General features: G+C 37.4%; 1 protein-coding gene across 1 annotated transcript in view; it reads right to left on the bottom strand.

Moving 5' to 3' along the window:
* Window positions 1-17,410: 17,410 nt before the first annotated feature.
* Window positions 17,411-20,924, bottom strand: part of LOC142094980 (protein-glutamine gamma-glutamyltransferase 5-like) — a 34,550-nt gene continuing 31,036 nt past the window's right edge. Inside the window, exons 12-13 of the mRNA XM_075177668.1 lie at window positions 19,908-20,044; window positions 17,411-17,883 (exon numbers count right to left, since the gene is read on the bottom strand). Of these exons, the coding sequence (XP_075033769.1) occupies window positions 17,733-17,883; window positions 19,908-20,044 (288 nt within the window). The 3' untranslated portion in view covers window positions 17,411-17,732. The remainder of the gene's footprint in view (window positions 17,884-19,907; window positions 20,045-20,924) is intronic.

Genomic DNA, 20,924 nt, shown 5'->3' with positions numbered 1-20,924 from the left:
AAAGGTAAGTCTGAGCCCAAATCGTTTCCTTTAATCTCCTTCCCTCAGCTGCTGCAATGAAATGTCTGATGACAATGTGGTTAATTGTGCTGTTTTGTAATCTGACCATGTTCTTTCACAGACTTATCCTGAGGTAAGGGCAGTGAGAAATATAGCTATCAATATTGCGTGTGATACTGGTGTTGTTAAAATGCATGTTCAATCTGTGCCAGCTTATGTTGTTATTAAGTCTGATGTGTTCAGAATTAACAGGGTGTGTTCACAGGTAACGTGTACTGAAGCAAGGGCAAAATGTGACTGGGAGGGAGGGCAAAGAAAAATGTTGTGTCCATCTGTACTTGAACCAGCATGGCCCAAAACTTAAGAGGGAATAGGTGGTTAACTCAGCTATTTCTTTTGAGGCTCTGGTAAAGACAAATGTGAGAGGATCACAGAAGAATTAGCCCCACCTTAAATATTTGTATACTAAGCTAGTGTGGCAGAATGTTGGGGAACAGCTTAACATAGAGGTATCACTAGGGGTTAGTGTGTACCTGTCTATACCATAGTTGGTGGCTTCTCCAATACTTGAGTCTAGGGCAAAGGAATGTGCTTTCTCACTTAGCCAGTTAGAGATAGAGACGAATGGCTTGCCGGAGGTTACCTACAGACTTAACACTACAAATACAGGTATTGTGTCACAGGGAGAAGAAACAGAAGGATTGGGAGTCAGGACAAAGAGAGGGTATAGAGTGTGTTGTCTCTGATTTCCCAGAGGCCACTGCTGCAGAGCTGGATATCAGTGTGGCCGTAGGGAACTTTCGGTAGGGAACACTGGGTGCTGAGGAAATACAGGAGCCTACGGATAGAGGGCCTGGTAGGAACCATACCCCAATTCACCCCACTGAACAGGCAGACTCTAAATGCAGACCGTTGTTCCCAGACACTGGAGCCGAAGTGAGAGGTTCTGCAATGCAGACTATACATTGGACTGTTCTTTGTTATAAGACCCTGAGAGGTCTAACAGAAGAGTTCTTTCCTGAGTCTCAAAAGGAAAGATGTGGCTGTGATTGGTATAAAGGTATATAATTTGTCCTTACAGGGACTCTGGATAGAGGGCTGCACTAGGGGGTGTGAAGAACAGTGTAAATGGCTCGCAGACTGCAGAAAAATAAAATTACCTAGGTGGAGTCTGACTCCCCCCCCATCCACTTAGCTTTACTGTGCAGCCCAAAAAAGGGAGCAACACGGTCACACAAACAGACTGGCACAACAAAGGCAAAAGCAAAACTTTGACTTGAAAGCCATTGCCGTTTTAAATTTGCCCTGCAAACTCGTCGAATATCGGCGTCTTTCAAAAACCGCTGGTTAATACATTGACCCACAGGTGTATTTTTTAATTTACCCTTTGTCAAACACACGTCCCGAAGGCTCAGGTGAGGGCTGGATCATTAAAGTAATCATCATTAAACAAAACTAATTTACAAGAAAGATATGTGGTTCTTTAAGGCCACAGTGATCTGTACAGAAAAGGGGGGATAGTTATCGCACTAGAGATGGAACTGTCTCATTATAGTATTAATTCATTCTTATATTGAATATAACCAGGAGGGGGTGCTCTTCCAATATAAAAGCAAATGAATAGATCAGTGGTTCCCAAACTTTTGCATTTCGCAGCACCCTTAGAGTCTCCATAATTTTTTCAAGGCAAATAATTACTGAGCAGTCCCGTTTTAGAAGTAGTTGGGTCAAAAAATGAAATAAGTATTTAGGTCAGGACAGAAATACTTATTTAGTTGTTTGCAAAGGTACACATAAATCCAAGGTAAAATAATATTTTTATATATTTTTTTCAATTATATTTCTGTCAAAGAATAATTTACAGCTAACTCACACTGTGCCCCTTCATCCACACTCTGTGCCCTCCTTCATCACCACACACTCTGTGTCCTCCTTCATCTCCACACACTCTGTGCACTCCTTCATCTCCACACACTCTGTGCCCTCCTTCATCTCCACACACTCTGTGCCTCTGCATCATCTCCACACACTCTGTGCCTCTGCATCATCCACACACACACACACACACACACACACTGTGCCCCCCTGCATCTTCCACACTCTCTGTGCCCTGCATCATCATCCACACACTCTGTGCCCCTGCATCATCCACACTCTCTGTGCCCCTCTGCATCCACTCTCTGTGCCCCCTCTGCATCCACACTCTCTGTGCCCCTCTGCATCCACTCTCTGTGCCCCCTCTGCATCCATACTATCTGTGCCCCTCTGTATCCAATCTCTCTGTGCCCCCTCTGCATCCACTCTCTGTGCCCCCTCTGCATCTTCACTTTACCCCCTCTGCTTCCTCACTCTACCCCCTCTGCATTCTCATCCTGCCCCCTCCTTCATTCTTTTACCCCTCCATTGCTGTTTCCTATCACTATTCCCCTCTGTTTCTTTACTTACCATACTTGACCTTCTTTCTTCTATTTCTTCGGTCTTTTCTTCTTTCATCTTACCAATTCGGCGGCGCCTTGGACTCAGCATCTTCTCTCCTGCCACTTGTCACTGAATGTCGGGTGTGATGACGTCACGCCCAATATTCAATGAGAAGCGAGGAGGGAGGAGGATGCTGGGTCCCGGACGCCATTGGATTGGTAAGTTGTTGGGGTTTTTTTCCGTCCCCTTGCTGCGGCACCCCTGTGACAGCGCCGCGCTACCCCTGGAAGCCATGGCGCACACTTTGGGAACCTAGGGTATAGACCGATGTATGGTCTAAGTATATGAACAGAAGGCATTCCAGTTCACTTAAGTATCAGTAGAGATTATATTTACAATATCTTGGTCTTGATAACAAAAGAAATTCCTATCATTGGCCGTGATGATGTCAGTTGTGACATCACGGATCAGCAATCTGCTGTCTCATACATATATATTTATTCACAATATATCCCTATCGGCTTAAACACTAAAAGGTCTGAATAGTATTTTAATTCCCTTTCTTTATATTTATTTTTTCACTTATTTACTCTTTACTGTTTTTAGTATTTCGCCAATATGTGATATTTGTAATAAAGGCTTATTTTGCCCAATGATAGTAATTTTATTTCTTATCAAGACCAAGATACTGTACATATAATCTCTACTGATATTTAAGTGAACTGGTATGCCTTCTGTTCATATACTTAGACCGCACTTTGGTCTTTAGTCTATACGGCTACAATGATCTTCAAGGACAATGCCTTAACATGAAAAAGGCAAAGCAATGTCAAACATATGTCATTATAATGTACATATTTCAACTGATTGTCTTTCACTAGGAGAAAGTAATGATTTTTGCAATGCAGAGTACCATTTTTCCAGGTCACCAAACACAATATTTTCTCCTTTTCTCTTTTCAGTCTCCGGTGTATTTCTCTATGGCCAAATTTTATCTAGTGTCTACTGTACATAGGAATCCATATCAAGATATTCTGAGACCATAGGCCACAGATCTGCGTTTGAGGACCATTCTATTTTAAAATGGTGTTTGGTGCCTTGGATTGCTGATGTTGACCCCTACCCCTAGTTGTGAGAAGTTTTTTCAGGTATGATTGATTTGTTTACAACAAAACAAGTGGGAGGGGGCGCCACATAGTATAATACTGTATATGATAATACAGAGAGGAGTACCTCGAGCCAAAGTTTTAATCACCAAGTGGGTATAGACACTCAGATAATAGTGGTGAATCAGTAGTCAAAGAGATCAAAAGCACTCCGGAACACCAACACCCTACCAATATAATGTGCGTACCAGATAAAAAATCTTTTAAGCTTATCTGTAGGTATAAATGGTGTCTTCGCAGATCAAATTAGACTTTATCTCCCCTTAGATATGGCAGATGCTTCACACAACACTTATGGGGTCCGGAACTGGCACTTCATAAACACTCAGTAATATCCAAGATTATAGGAAGGAGAAAACTCACATAGTGTAATGCTGCTTAGCAACGCATTTATTACATAAACAATGCAGATGTGCACTTACATAAAAAAATCTTAAAACAAGCTTATCTGGGTATCTTTAGTTGTGACCATCATAAACACAACACTAAGTGTTCTGTGAAGCATCTGCCATATCTAGGGGGAGATAAAGTCTAATTTGATCCGCAAAGACACCATTTATACCTACAGATAAGCCTAAAAGATTTTTTATCTGGTACGCACATTATATTGGTAGGGTGTTGGTGTTCCGGAGTGCTTTTGATCTCTTTTCCTACTGATTCACCACTATTATCTGAGTGTCTATACCCACTTGGTGATTAAAACTTTGGCTCGTGGTACACCTCTCTGTATTATCATATACAGTATTATACTATGTGGCGCCCCCTCCCACTTGTTTTGTTGTAGATTTATTCCAGTTCACCATCTGGTCGTGAGGAAATTTGGCAGCCTTGTGAACATAGGATCTTCATTTTTCTAAAGGGACATTATTTTAACTTTTTTGGTCTCTTCAGAGTTACGCTCTGCACTATCTATTGTTTTTTGCTATGATTGATTTGTTGTTTGAGTCCAGTTCAAGCCTATCGATATAGCCATGTCGTTATCAAGTGATCAACTGGGGTTATGATGACCCAAGCATAGGCAGTGGGGACAGTGATAGAGCTGTAGTTGAGAGTTATATTGGTCAGAGTTCCAAGTCGGAAAACTAACGAGTGCCAATTTACTAATATTGTACTGTACAGTTTTTCTTTCACTATCCATATGTGGTAGATGCTGTATCCTTCTCCAGAAGTACAGAACAATCTTTCTAAAGTAATTTTCTACAATGGGAACATTAATTTGCATTTTATGAGATTGGCCTCAGTCCATAGCTTGAGAAAATAAAGAAAGTAGAAGGCTAAGTAATTTGAATGTATAATATGTTATACTTTACTGGTAAACAGTTTACATGAACTGTAAATTGAATGTACCCAGGACATGCTGTACAGGAAAAGATCACTGCATCAAATATGTATTTATTCAGGTGAACATAATTGAGCAAAGATAATTTATATAATGGATGTGCTAACAATGTCTATGCTTCTACAGTATCTGTATTACCAGGGGAAATAATGATATTTGTGATACAGAGTGACTGACATACTCCCTACAGTACTTGGGGCACGCATCCAATGTACTGTGTCCAAATGCTTTTTAACATTTTATTAATAAATTTCTAACATGGGCGGAAAATAATAGCTAGGAGGCCAGAAAGATTAGGGTTTGTTCAGAACACACTGTTACATAGCAACATGGAAACATAGAATTTGATGGCAGATAAGAACCACTTGGCCGATGTAGTCTGCCCATATTTTAACCTATGGTAATAATCTCAAACCCTATTTGATTTGGTTTTGTAAGTAACATAGTTAATGAGGTTGAAAAAAGACACCAGTCCATCAAGTTCAACCTATTTTGGATCTCCTGCGATCCTGCACTTATACTTGAAATTGATCCAGAGTAAGCAACCACCAATCTGATTCAATTGTGAAAATCCCCCCAGACTCAATATTGCAGTCCTATTTTTACCCTATATCCACTACTATCCTTCATTTTAATTAACGGTTGTATCCCTGGATACACCTTTCCGCTAAAAATTTGTCTAACCCTTTCTTAAACATATCTATTGAATCTGCCATCACTACCTTCCCTGGCAATGAATTCCATATCTTGACTGCCCTTACTGTAAAGAACCCCTTCTTTTGCTGGTTGTAAAATTTCCTCTCCTCTAACCTTAGGGGATAACCACGTGTCCTGTGTATGGTCCTTGGGGTAAAAAGTTCCCATGAAAGTTCTCTGTATTGACCCCTAATGTATTTGTACATAGTAATCATATCTCCTCTTAGACGCCTCTTTTCTAAAGTAAACATGCCTAAACTGGCTAACCGTTCCTCATAACTTAATGACTCCATACCCTTTATCAATTTTGTCGCCCTTCTCTGAACCCTTTCTAGTTCCAAATTATCTTTTTTATAGAGTGATGCCCAGAGCTGTACTGCATATTCAAGATGAGGTCTTACCAATGATTTATACAGTGGCAAAATTACAGTCTTCCCTTGTATCTATGCCCCTTTTTATGCATGCCAATACTTTGTTTGCCCTTGCAGCTGCTGCTTGACATTGAGCACTATTGCTAAGTCTACTGTCTACGAGCACTCCCAAATCCTTTTCCATTATAGATTCTCCTAAATTAATTCCATTTAATTTATAGAATGTGTTCTTGTTGGTTTTGTAAGGATATCATTATATCTATCCCAAGCATGTTTAAATTGCTCTACTGTATTAGCCTCAACCAGCTCTGATGGGCTATTTCACTTATGCACTATCCATCCTCAAATTTCCTCTCCACCTACTTCCTCTGAACTGTTCTTCAAGGGAAGTGCCTTAATATGACAAATGCAGGAGGCCAGTTAAGAAATAAAGTAAATTCAGTCTGATTTTTTTGGTTGAAACTTTGGTAGTTACTGACATATTAATTTGAGGCCATATATTCTCCTGTATTTTATAGGTCATATGTGAAACTACTTCTCACAGCATGGTGCAAGTACTGCATGATCCATATGTGTCAGATATTGTATATCAATCCTTCTCTAATTGTACAGTACAATCTATTTAACACCAGTCATTTTCTCAGATCAGAAAGTTACTGACTATTAGCCTCCGGTGAGAGTTTCAGGACCACTGTTTTAGAGCTGAATAAAATAGCAACTTTAAGTTATTGGAATGTATAATATGTGATAGTGTACTTGTAAGCAGGTCAAATGAACTGCAAGTTGAATATGCCCAGGATCATTCAAATCTCTATTTTTTTAATAAAAAATGTTATAAAATAGTAAAATGTTCTGCACTAATTCCAATAAACACTGATTATTATAAACACGAGATGAAGACTTTGAATAGACCGTTACTCCATTTATACAGTATATGATAGCAATGGGGTCATTGGGGTGCTGTGTTTAGACCACTAAATCCCAGATGTTTGCATGGAGGTATTGTCTATGTTCAGTGTAAAAAAATTAGCCTAGTAACACTTTTTATGTCTAAATTATTTGCTTTTTTACCCCTAGTGTTTTGCTGTGTAGTTTTGCATACCGCCACATTGTAACATAGTACTAGCCATGTACAGTACATGCTTGAACAGTTTTTTTTCACCAGAGGAATTTTTTATGAATCAGAGTGAGTATCATACTGCATACAGTAAATAAAGCACTCCTCCAATTTACACAGTGCAAATTAGACACCCTGATCCCCACCTTTTAACAATTTTATATATTACCGCACTGAATTGATAGTAGAAATAGTCTATTAATGTAATTTATAAAAAGAAACATGAAGGTGTGAGGATGATTGTCGTGTAATTGTTGTCTAATTGGACTGTTTTGTGCATGTGAAAATACATATTCCAGTTTATTCAATACTGTGTTAATGTATACCTTTGTATAATACCATAATCATGGTATAATATTATAAAAACCATGTTTTATCCAAATAACACAATTTCTAATTACTGTTACCCAATCAAGGGTTACAGAAGTAAAAATATTCATAAACGCATCTATAGATGAACAATTGAGCTTGTACATGTATGCACATAATTATTTATACACACAACAGAAAAGTACATTTACATTTATAATTTTTCATATATCAAATATCAACTTTAAATTTCAGTGTACAAATAAGCTATCACGTATTTGTGTGCTACATGAAAAGACAGTCAGTATTTAACTTATGTGCAAAACAGAATGCTAATTTGCACCCCTTGCATTGTAACATGGTTTTGTCCAGGAGACTGAAATAAGAAGTTTCTCAAGTTAAGATCCTTAATGAATCAGGCCCGATGAGTCTATCTATTATAAGAGGATTGGAGGATGGTTAGAGGATCTCCGATATTTGCTACAATCCCTGTGATATCTGTTGCGGTCCTAGACATTTTAACCTGTGGGGAGAGCATTGTAATACAAGGATCTTTGGATCCCTCCACAGCAGGTTTGTGCTCCTCTCCTCATTCCTTTCTCAAAGTGTAAAAAGGTAATAAGAATCTGTAGGTAAATTTACTGCTTTTGTGATCATTTTACTACAGATTATTCACTGGGACAGGCTCGAAGTCACTGTCATTGATGAAGAATTGTAATGAATAGATATATATAATTCATTTCTTATCACTGCAGTAAGAAATGATAATTAATATATTCAAAATGCAAGGGGTTATAAATACACCCCTAAGGAACAGATAGGCCCACAAAGGTGTGACCCACCATTTGGGACTGAGATAGTGGCTCAGAAAGAAAGGGGATAATCCAGCACTATATTAATATAATATGAGCCCAAATTCACATGCCTCTGTTAAGGACAATTGCCAAGTCACATACACTTAAAAACAAAAAGAAAACCCCACAGCACTGGTAATATGGTAATGATAATCCCAAATACTCTATTTGGTGTTTATTTATTTCAGTGATTGTTGATTCATGAATGCAATATTAATGTAACAGACAATTGACTCTCACATAGCAAATACTATAATAAAAATCTCTCTTTGTTTCTACTTAAAAAAAAATAATACTATATACATATATGCATACGCAGTCAGAACACATACTAAAATATACATGATTCATATATAATTAAAATTGTCAGACAGTGAAAGAACAATGAGGACATAGGTGGATTACTCAACATAGAAATATGCAGTTTAGCAGTAACAAAAGGAATAAAATGACCTAAGATGTCTTCCAGGAACTCTACTGAAAATAGTAATTTAGGAAGGCATTTCCGCACATGATGTTAATCCAGATAACGAGTCCCATGCAATTAGTAATGCTTTTAGCAAGACTATAAAGTGCACATTCCATTTGCCAAGGTGACAGTATGTGTCTCCGTAGCAGTCATCGGAGACACAGTGTGTCGGAGGTTCTGCTCAGCTTTCCTCACATCCTATAAAGGTGCACAGAAAAGTGAGCAGAATTTTTTTTACTATAATAGCCGGAAATATGCGCATCTGCATATCGAAGTGATACTACACAATAGCTGACGCATTTTGTCTGGATATATCAGACTTTCTCAAGGCTAATTGTAAACTGGACTTTCTGTTGTTTATATAGGTCCTGAGAGAATGTTCCATCTCACTATGTACAGTTAATTAAATTCAATGTCAAACTGGAGATGAGTATACATAATTAGGAATGCTTTCATATTTAAAAATAATCTTAATATTTACAAGTCATCATATATATTATTTCATTGAACCTGCCCCATTGAACTGTATCCCCAGAGACACTTGCTTGTTATAGAGGAACTGTGCAACACACAAATCAGCCAATTACATTCTAGTTCATTCATTTGTTTCCATGGCAGTTCATATATTTCTACAGAATATATGTATTGTATATGTAAACTAATGTTCATTACATGTATTGTGCTTCATTCACATGTTTTATTATTTTAACAGCCTCCTCCTTTTGACATTACCCTTGAAGATCAGTGTGGCTTTAATGTTATTGATAAATTTGATATACAGTATATTAAGACTATCATTATGTAGTTTGTTCCTGATGCTTTTAATGAACAGTAAAAAATAAATTAAAAGGTCTTTGAAGCTCCATGCTTTGTGAACCCACGATAAAGTAATTCAACATCTTTCCTTAAAGTGATGGGTTGCACTACATGCCATGTCACATGACATATTTAAAGCTTAATACATCTGTAAGTATATTTGAATCACATAAAGGGCAAAAAGGCAGTGATGTTGATAAGTTAGGGGAAATGTGGAGAGAAATTTGGCACTCACCAATGAGGAACAAGTGAAATAACAACCAGGGACACCCCATATGCATGACTAAGTTCTTGCTATTCGGCTGAGGAATCTGACTTTCACAGGCATCGTTGATAATCTCTGGTAATAGTGAACTGCAGCTAAACGTGAAAAGGGGTGAAAATAATATTGCATTGCAGGGAAACTCTTAGCTGATCACTCCATGTGACTGTGCCCCAGAGCCGGATTTAGACCTCATGGGGCCCTAGGCAAGATACTGGTTTGGGGCCCCCTCTCTGAAAAAATCCATAGCACTATAGTTTTTTAGCAAAACATATACCCCTATTCAGGGGCTGGCTGGCAGACTTTAGCCCGGGGGAGGGGGCAAGCATATAGCACTGGCCCATAAGTAGCGGTCCATTTTTAAAGGGTGGTCTCACTGCCAGCCCTGGGAGGGCCCTCTGGGGACCGCTAGGCCCTAGGCAATTGCCTAGGTTGCCTAATGGTAAATCCGGCCCTGCTGTGCCCTACTTACAGGAAAACTGATGTAACCCATACCAACCAATCAGAAAATTACAACATGTGTTTTGTTCGCAAAGGTTAAAGTTTTTCTTTACAAGTGCACCATTTATCACTTTCACCTCCTATTGATTCAAAATGAAGTGTCTGCTTTAATATACTGTATGTGATCTAAAAGCAGGGGTTATATCCTTGTTCCCAACATTCCAGAATATATAAACAATACAGGAAAAGATGGATCTATAGGCGCTAGATTCTTGTACATATAACGTCAAATAGCAATAAACAACCAACCTATCAGTAAGATGTTGTCTTGAGTACCAATGTGATCACTCAAATGATAGTGTAACACCATGAAATTTCTTTCATCCCCAATGGAAATCTGCATACATTAAATATATGCAACGCCAGCCTTGTAAAATAATTCTCCTGGTAAATCCTCTTTTTCTCAATATCTTCCTCAAAGGAATAGGAAGTACACAGAAAACAGAATAATAAAAGCCTAACCGTAATTGACATTTGTTTTACTTTATTGTATGGAGATGTATGTACATGTGGATTGACTATTCACTATTATAATTAGCTGCTTATGAGAGGGACATGTTTACACCTTAATAAAGATCCATGTCTAGGATCAAAACGCGTTGATTACTAAGGAGGCGCATTGTGTTCCGACCATTGGATTGTTGGGAGAATTGTACATGCTAAAGTATGGGACAATAATACATCCATCCTCCTTATTGGTACAGGCTTTGTTTCCAACACCATCTGGTAGCAGCAATTGCTACACCTCCTTTGTTGAATGTTTTATGTTTTTAATAAATGAGACCTAATTTTTAAAATGATAATGTGCCTAGGTTAGGCTCTTCTATTATTCTGTTTTCTGAGTTCTCCCTATTTCTATGAGGAAGATATTAAGAAAAAGAGGAATTACCAGGAGAATTATTTCACAAGGCTGGCGTTGGATATATTTAATATAGTTTAAAGGGATTTGGCTTCGCAATAGGTTGTGGACTATCCTCACTGGTCACAGAAAAAGGGGACTTATGTGTCCAGTTATGTGGGGGTGCTTCTTTACAACATGTACAGGTACATAAAAGGGCAAAGGAAAAAGGTTGAATGAAGAAGCACTCCAGTCCTTAGTCTAATAGTTGTATGCAGTTTAAAACCAATCTTTATTTGTATTTTATTAAAAAAGCACTCAAGTAACAAATGTAATAGGTGAATTACTTTAAAAAAAAGTAGTAAGGAAAGTCACAGAGAAAGAAATTATGTGAATTAAAAAATATATATATAGACCCTGGTGAGGGATTGGTCCTTTATTTTAAAGCACTTTTATGGTGTCTAATCAAAGATTATTGCTAGTCCTCCTTTATCCTGTGACTGATTAAGGTGTGTACACAGCAAGTTGTATTAATTTCTTTTGATGAGATAAGCTCGAGAAGGTTCTGCTCTGTAGGTAGAATCCCCTATAATAAAGAGCATTATTGATGATATAAATTATTAAATTGCCTAATTCCCATCATTAAAAAAAATAATAATTCCAAGAATATGGTATGCATGTAGTACATTTATCAGGAGAGACTATCTTGGTGACTATGCATATGGAGGCATGGTTATCTGATGATACATTTAATTAGTATATATTCCATTCCTATCTACATAATCCATATGTATTCACCAAACTTATCAATGGTGTGTGTGTGTATTTATAAGGTAATGAGATAAATAATTTTCAAGATCGGTGCCCTATACATTTTTTTATTTTAGACACTATTTGACAGCACAATCATCCAGATCGGCACCTGGAGTGCCACTTTTGAGTGGGCCCGATAGTTACGAGTCCTAAATATGACTCATAACTCATGCATCTAATGGCTACCTAGCTTTAATTATAGCACAGTGCAGGGACGTCACACACACATTGTGTGACAGAGAGTGGGAAGGGAAAGAGCATCAGAGTAGGATCCCCATCCGAAAGCATGGGGTGGGGCAGCTTTGTCAATTGCAGAAAGTCCAAAAGTGACTATTCCAGCACCAATTTCCTTATTTCCTTATTGTTTTATGTATGATATGATACAAAACACCCTCCTTATAACTGACAACACTGTAATTTCAATCCTCCTGCACAATGTTCCCGGTGGTAATCGTTTTTACGATATATATATATATATATATATATATATATATATATATATATATACATATACATATATTTAAAATCAAATATGTATTTAAATGATTATACTGCTGCGAGTCATTATTTTATTTTATTGATGAAATAAAAGTTTTATGCTTTCTAATGTGACCTTTAATTATACTTATGCATGTCTATATACTGCAGTCTGTTCTGTGTTTCAACATGCGGAAAGTGCTGATTAGCCAGAGTCTCCTTACACCCAGAATCAATCTTGAGATCCGCTTGGAATTTAAATTGTCCGTAACTATGCTCAAGTTGAATGTTCTTTTTAAAAACAAAACTTACGAGCAAGTGGTGTTCAGATATGAATCAGGCTCATAGTGGGAATTAATGAGAATAAATGTTACACTATAGTAGGATTTTTAGAAAGAACGTGTTCCCCAGCATCTTTGAAAATTATATGGTAAAAAGGAAAGAGAATGGCTCCGCACTAGGCTATGGACCCTCCTCACTATTAATGTGTTAGTATTATTGTATTATGGTGGGTGCTTCATTCAACATATTGAATATTATAGAAAACAGGAAGAAAAATAATTGAATATTGAGGCACTCCAATATTACCAGAAACAATAAAAACATCACTTCAAATTCCTGCCTACTTTAACCTTAGGAACATTCACCTAAGTTATTTAAACTCCCTCCCCCCTCTCTAAAATACTGTTTTTTTAGCCTCATTTATATGTTAAATAAATCATGAGACATGGTATCTCCTAAACTAATGATTAAAGAATAACGCCATCTCACTCAAAAAAGAGTCTATGTTCTTTGTTATTATTGTGAATCCAGAAAAAACGTTTGCAGGGGCTTCTGTGGATCCCAGACATTGTTTTCTGACTTGTATAGAGGGTTGGATTAATAGTTGTCCTGATAAATCTGCTCCTTCAGCCCTCCATACTCAGATAGTTTCATCAAGATCGGTGCCTGATATATTTTTTTATATTAGACACTATTTGACAGCACAATCATCCAGGTCGGCACCTGGAGTGCCTCTTTTGGGTGGGCCCAATAGTTGCGAGTCCTAATTATGACTCATAACTCATGCATCTAATGGCTGCCTAGCTTTACTTATAGCACAGTGCAGGGACGTCACACACACATTGTGTGACAGAGAGTGGGAAGAGAAAGAGCATTAGAGTAGGAGAGTAGGATCCCCATCCAAAAGTATGGGGTGGGGCAGCTTTGTCAATTGCAGTAAGTCCAAAAGTGACTATTCCAGCACCAATTTACTTATTGTTTTATGTATGATACGATACAAAACACCCTCTTTATAACTGACAATACTGTCATTTCAATCCTCCTCAACAATGTTCTCAGTGGTAATCGTTTTTACAATACATATGTATATATATATATATATATATATATATATATATTTAAAATTAATCGTGTATTTAAATGATTATACTGTTGAGAGTCATTATTTTATTTTATGATGGAATAAAAGTTTTATGCTTTCTAATGTGACCTTTTATTATACTTATGCATGTCTATATACTGCAGTCTATTCTGTGTGTCTACGTGCGGAAAGTACTGATTAGCCAGAGCCTCCTTACACCCAGAATCAATCCTGAGATCCACTTGGAATTTAAATTGGCCCGGAACTATGCTCAAGTTGAATGTTCTTTTTAAAAACAAAACTTACGAGCAAGTGGTGTTCAGATATGAATCAGGCCCATAGTGTGAATTAGTGAGAATATATGTTACACTACAGTAGGATTTTTAGACAGAACATGTTCCCCAGCATCTTTGAAAATTATATGGTAAAAAGGAAAGAGAATGGCTCTGCACTAGGTTATGGACCCTCCTCACTATTAATTTGTTAGTATTATTGTATTATGGGGGGTGCTTCATTCAACATATCGAATATTATAGAAAACAGGAAGAAAAATAGTTGAATATTGAGGCACTCCTTTACAGACAAATTCAAGAATATTAAAATGCAATTGTTGACCAGAAGAATGTAGGCGAAGTATAAATAAAAGTATAGTGATAAAGTAGGAAAAACCAATTGATTAAAATAAGTTGCCCCTAGGGCAGGACTGATAATAAAGATTTTTTATAATTGTTATTTTATTCCAATACTTAGATGTTACTTCTTTGGGCCCTTGTTAATACCAAAAAATATGTGAATATTCTACAGTATATAGTGTGCCCATGCACATTTATTATATTTATATTTGTGCAGAAGTTAGCAAGAGCCACAAAGATATCCCAGTTCATTTAATCATAGACAGATGTTGTCTGTTAATTGTTATATGTCAAATACTTGGTATTAAATCATCTCTCTTTTTGTGTTCTCTCAATTTGTTTATAACCACAAATTCAAGGTTGAATATATACATATAGTATCCTTAGCTAGTATGCCTAGGGCTATTTGTTTATTGTTTGTTTCTTATTAGTACCATGCATGACTTTCAAGCCGAGTACCTAAGCCCTTTTTGACTCTTTACTGTTAAGCTAGGTACACACTACACGGTTTTCATCCAATAATCAGCTCAATCAACCGACATACGACCGCTCGTTCAAAAGTCAGGTCAGTGTGTGCAGTGACACGATGGTCGAAAGTCTGCCCAAATGGACGATTGTCGCCTCATTTGGTTGCTCGTACCATTTAATATTTTCGTTCCAATCTCGTTTCCGTTGTGTAGTGTGTATAAACTTCCGACCGATCCACAACAGTGAGTACGAAATTACAGTCATTGCTCACGACAGCATGGCTGTAAAAAGTCGCTAAAGGGACGTCCGCTCTTCCCTTTATCATACTAAACAAGGCTAGTGTGTATGAGGTCCATGGATCGAGCGATCGGAACATTGATCGCATGTAAAATCGATCAGCATAAAAAGTTGATGGAAAATTCTGTAGTGTGTACCTAGCTTTAGTTATTTAGTCTGTGTGATCCAGTAGGAGCCAGGGATATATACTTGTATCAGTTCGGACTCTATCAATCACCACTCCCCAGGACAATAAAACCTTTATGCATAGAATGCCAATTGGAAATTCTAAAGATCACACAAAACACACTTCTAGGTCATACACATTCACTCTTCTATGTGGTATTCTGATAAATGCTTTTGAGCTGAGTAGTCTCTAACTTGGATAATCTAGGTACTAACTAGCGGCTGTTCGCCGCGATCAGTCCTTACTACTTCCATGTCTGACGCTAGTTAGTACCTAGATTTTCCAACGTAGAGTTTCACCTACATTCTTCTGGTCAACAATTGCATTTCAATATTCTTAAATAAAATTTTGATTTTAGCAGTAAAAGTAATCGTTGAGGACTGGAGTGTCTCAATATTCAACTCTTTTTCTTCCTGTTTTCTATACTCTTTGAAAATTGTAAAAGATACTTTCTGAAATTGAAATAATCTTGTGCTAAGGTAGAGTGCAAATAATAAGCAAGAGGTTGTGTCATATTTACTACCATAAATGTGGGTTTGGTCTCTGTCCTTTTGTGCAGTTGCTTTCTACCAACACCTCACCCCATACCTCAAGCAACATGCATACTATGAAAATGCCATTGTCTCTATTTTGCACTTTGGCTAATTCATAGGGGCATATTCAATTAGCCGCGGAGTGCCTCCGGAAGTGTCTCCAAGACACTGCGTGACTGTGGCTGGATCACATAGAAATAACTTATTGTAGAAATGTATTTCAATTAGCGGTGCGGTGCGCTGCTGTATATCATTGCAAATGTATTTATTTTTTATATTGTTTTGTATTTTCATATTGGAAATGTAGTGATAGGCCATGTTGTAAGAAATTTGTTTTTTAATTTCTGAAGACAGGCAATCCCATGGTAATATCATGCTAATTAGGCCCTTTCATTTGTGAGTGGCCACAATTTTAGCCTGAATGCCTAGGAGGGGTCATTACCTGTTATTCTGTCTTGCTAAAAAAACATAGATAAACTACACAAATAAGGCAAAGCAAGTAAGTTAGGAACTCACAGATTGATGTGGATTTTGTTAAATCCAAGACTAGAGAATATATTACATCCTGATGCTAAATATTTCAGACTTGTGGTGCTAGCTAGGAAGAGGGCTGGGTTAGCCCCTACCTAAATGTGTGTCATAAACTGTATAAAAAGAGCCCTGTTTAACCATGTTTTGTATTTTACCATCTGAGCTCCTAGAGATCACTAGTACCTCAAACTAGCATGTCACTGTGCTTATTAGGACTACTTGAGCTAATTAAACATCTCTTCAAGACCCTGCTTTGATGCCTACTTGCCTGCTATAATTTCTGCGACCTACAGATTAGACCAATCTAATCCGTTATCTGACTGTTCTGAGGTTGGGACCCAGTGTCTAGTACCACCACTCTGCCAGCTACCTTGCAGCTCTGCCCAGTGTGATAGGCCTGGTGGAACCATCCACAGTAATCCTGATCTGAAGGAAAAGGTCAGGGGTACCAGCCCAGGAGCCCAGCAAGAGGGTAAACTAGCAGCTAGAGTTACCCAGAAGGAAGCGGTTCTAGGCCCCGGGGAAGGAGCCTAGTGGTGGCAGCAGAGCCCCTCCTATTGCATTTAGAGGGAAAATCTGATTTAGACAACCAATCTGATAGGTTGCTATGGGCAACACCTCTACTTTTCCTTTTAGGAAGCTTTAGTAAATCTACCCCATTGCCTACCTACATTTGGTATTGCTACTCTCTTTAATAATTTATCATATATTGTAAGATACATAAAAATTTGTATCTGTTTGCGTGTGTGTATTACTCCTAAATGATCAAAAAGTGTTATTCCCCTTTCAGACCCAAAAGCATGATTACTGTGTTTAACAGCAATTCAGTCACATAAGATTTGAAAGAGGTTGTTTCCGTATGAGGGCAGGTGGCTCGCTGCCAATGTCCAATCACTTGCATACAGATTCAGCTTTGCAGCAATTTCCACTAAATACAGGTACCAAATGACATAGACGTTATCCATGACATGCTATTTGATAATGAAATAAACCATGTTTATTGAAAAAAGAAAATAGTGCAAATCTAGTGCAAAGCATTTTTTACTTAACTGCACTATTAAGTAATTTATTCTTACTGTATAAAGAAAAAAGAGAGCTATTCAAAAAGTGCATTTCAAATTCATTTACATATGAACTGAGCGTGCATAAATATAAAAATTAAAAAAGAAGTTAAAAATATGTAAAATTTGACATTTTGCTTAAATTACAAAGTGAAATATGTTGCCGATGTTGCGAGGTTCCCAGGGTATCTCTGGAAATAGTTAGTATATGTGTTATGTTATTGCAGACAGATAATCATATCCAGGGTACGTTGATGATCGCACCTCCCTTGACGTATTTGATCTTGTTGCAGGAGAAGTTGACTTCCAGCTGTAGGTCTCCTCTTTTAAATGGCACACAGAATATCCTTACAAAGCCAACACGACCAGGGAAAATCTGATCCATACTGAAAAACGCAAGATGTTAGAAATAAATCACCATAAGAAACCACATGTGAACTATATCTGCAAATTTTTTTAGTGCCAAAATGAAAATTTGAGAGTAAAAATAATTGGAAAAGTTCCTTTAAAAAGAAGAAGAGAGAACATTTTGTAGATTAAACATTTGGTGCCATCATTGGTGGAATGAACATTGTTCATTTAAAAGATTTTGACCTTTTTGGGTCTGGGTCATTAAGGCACGCATACAAAGCACATCGTGCGTTGGTTTTAAACTGCACGTAAATCGGCTCTGTATACTCACAAAGTCAACAAGGAACGGATCTAAAGTTACATGTGGTGTTGACTATGGGTGCAGGTTTACTCTGCTCTACTAGACCAGACACGGCAGGAATATAAAATCTCAATAGAATGTACAGAAAAAAGAAATGTTAAGCAACTAATGTTACCTGTCAATAATATAGCAATTTAAGATTATAAATGGAAAGTTGTTCAAAAAATAGTTTTTAATATTTTTTTCCCTTGGAAAAACATTTATTAGGCTGCCCTAATGTCTACTGTAAAAAAAAATATTTTTACACTTGCTCTTGATTGCAAACACATGTTGTTGCATACATACTCAGCCATAAGCACTAGTATTCGAAACTTAAACTAGCCCCCCAGTTGGAGCAAGAATTATGGCAGAAAAGCAGCCTATTTCTGTGTGCGCCTGAGTTTGACTTGGACATGGCTGCACGGGAACACCCATACTATATGTTAATCCGCCCATTACCCACACCGTTCACTCCCCTAAATCGTAGGCTTTAGTAAGTATCTTGTACGCTCTAAGCTGACTTGGACGTGGCCGGTACTGAGCATGCGTAAGATGATTTTTGCGAACCATACGCTCAAAAATGGAAGATACGTTCCTTAATGACTCAGGCCCTCTGTCTTTTTGATGGAATTAAATATTTGCTGCTATTTCTCTGTTTGGTAGATTGAGAGTAGTGTCACACTTTAAGTTTAAAAGCAATGTGTTTCTGCTGCTTGTACTGTACATGGGCTCGGAAACATTTAGGAGTGTTTTTGTTAGCTTTGAGTGTTTTATCTGCTGGATTAATGACTCCCATGTAGTGTTGGAGACAAAAGCTTTAGAGAAATATAATATGCTGCTTTCCTGAATGCACATAATATTCTGTTTCCAAAATGCAGGTATTAGTACCAGCCTTGGACACAAAGGAACCCCAGCCTTCATGAAGGTACTATACTGTCCAAAATATTTTGTAGTCAATATCTTTATTCGTTTTATTCCACATTTATTTTCAATGTATTTAATATGTATTTTACTTTATTTTAATGGTGCATAAAACCATTCTATACATGTAGAAAATTGATGACCTCACCATGGAGATTGACAGCATTAAGTCGTGAAGCTTTATCTTATAAACTTTTAGTATTTTTCTAACAATATTTGAAAAACGTTTTGCCTGGTATGTTTGATATTATGTTTTTCCTTTTTTGGAGAGTGGATACCCCCTTTTCTTCAAATATTATAATGTTCCTGTTATCAGAATAATAGTGACATTGACAAGTTTCTATAATATTCATAACCTGCATTGAAGGTGAAGATAAACTAATGTTAACTGGATACCAAACGTTTGTTGTAATTCCTTTTATTTATTCCTTACATTATGTGCTTATTTATAAGACCCTCCTTTTAGTGACTATGTTTTAACTAGTAGTTCTCTGAATAAGATGATTAAGCCAACTCATCTCTTTTAGCAAGATTCAGGATTAGACAAATTGTTGGTATTCTATGACCAAAATCCTAATTCCCCTGACATTTCTGTGCTTAGAATATATAGTTGTGAATTTGCAGTGCTAAAAACAAATATAAAATATTAGGTCCCTCTTGATTCATTATATTATAAGGTGCATCTCTAATTTTAACAATTCTTTTTTTTTTTCTCCTTTTTTCTTTAAGTTTGTAATAGACGATGTAAAGCATCATTTCTACAGTAATTAAACATTTCAATGAGTGCTGAATACTTACTTTACTGAGATGGGGCCACCTGGGAAAAGGCCTGATCCTTCCGCAGTCATGACGCAGTTGTTGAGAACCTCGTTGAGAGGGTTTAAGAACGACAGGATGACACTAAGTGATTGGTTGAGTTGTGGTCTGCCATAAATCTAATGGTAAAAAAAAAAAGAAATTAAATGGTCTTTGTGTTTTCTGTATTAGTCTCTGTGATTTGGGCTTGTTTCAAAAACTACATTCTTTGTCGAATAGCCGTACTTTATTCAATGACTGGTAAAGAATCATCATCATCATTATCATCATTTATTTATATAGCGCCACTAATTTCGCAGCACTGTACAGAGAACCCATTCACATCAGTCCCTGTCCCACTGGAGCCTACAATCTAAATTCCCTAATATACACACACACTCACACACAGACAGAGAGGGAGACAGACAGAGAGGGAGACAGACAGACAGAGAGGGAGAGACTAGTATCAATTTTGATAGCAGCCAATTAACCTACCTGTATGTTTTTGGAGTGTGGGAGGAAACCGGAGCACTCGGAGAAAACCCACGCAAACACGGGGAGAACATACAAGCTCCTCACAGATAAGGCCATGGTCAGGAATTGAACTCATGACCCCAGTGCTGTGAGGCAGAAGTGCTAACCACTAGGCCACTGTGATACCTGTCTCTCCTCATTCCAAGCGTTCCACACCACCGAGAGCTGCACTAAAATGCCAGTTGCCAATGGCTACTTTTTTATTGACATCTGATAATGCTGCTGCTTACAATAGTTACACACACTTTCTCCACTACCAGCTACAATTGTATTTATGTATCAATTGTTCCTTGGCAAGGCTATTTGGGCAGGGCTGTTTAGTGTCACTGTATGTTATTTGTTTATATTGCCATCTGTTCAATGCAAAGCAATGCATAAAATATATTAGCGTTTCTTTAAATAAAGGCTATTAACAATTCAATACTGCTGACAATTCTAGTGTACAGTACCTGTAGATGAGAATATCAGATTACAAAATTGCCACCC

Source organism: Mixophyes fleayi, chromosome 6, assembly GCF_038048845.1.
Source record: "Mixophyes fleayi isolate aMixFle1 chromosome 6, aMixFle1.hap1, whole genome shotgun sequence".
In the NCBI taxonomy this organism is placed as follows: Eukaryota; Metazoa; Chordata; class Amphibia; order Anura; family Limnodynastidae; genus Mixophyes; species Mixophyes fleayi.
The sequence above is the reverse complement of the archived record's forward strand: the minus strand, read 5'-3'. Positions and strand labels throughout refer to the sequence as shown.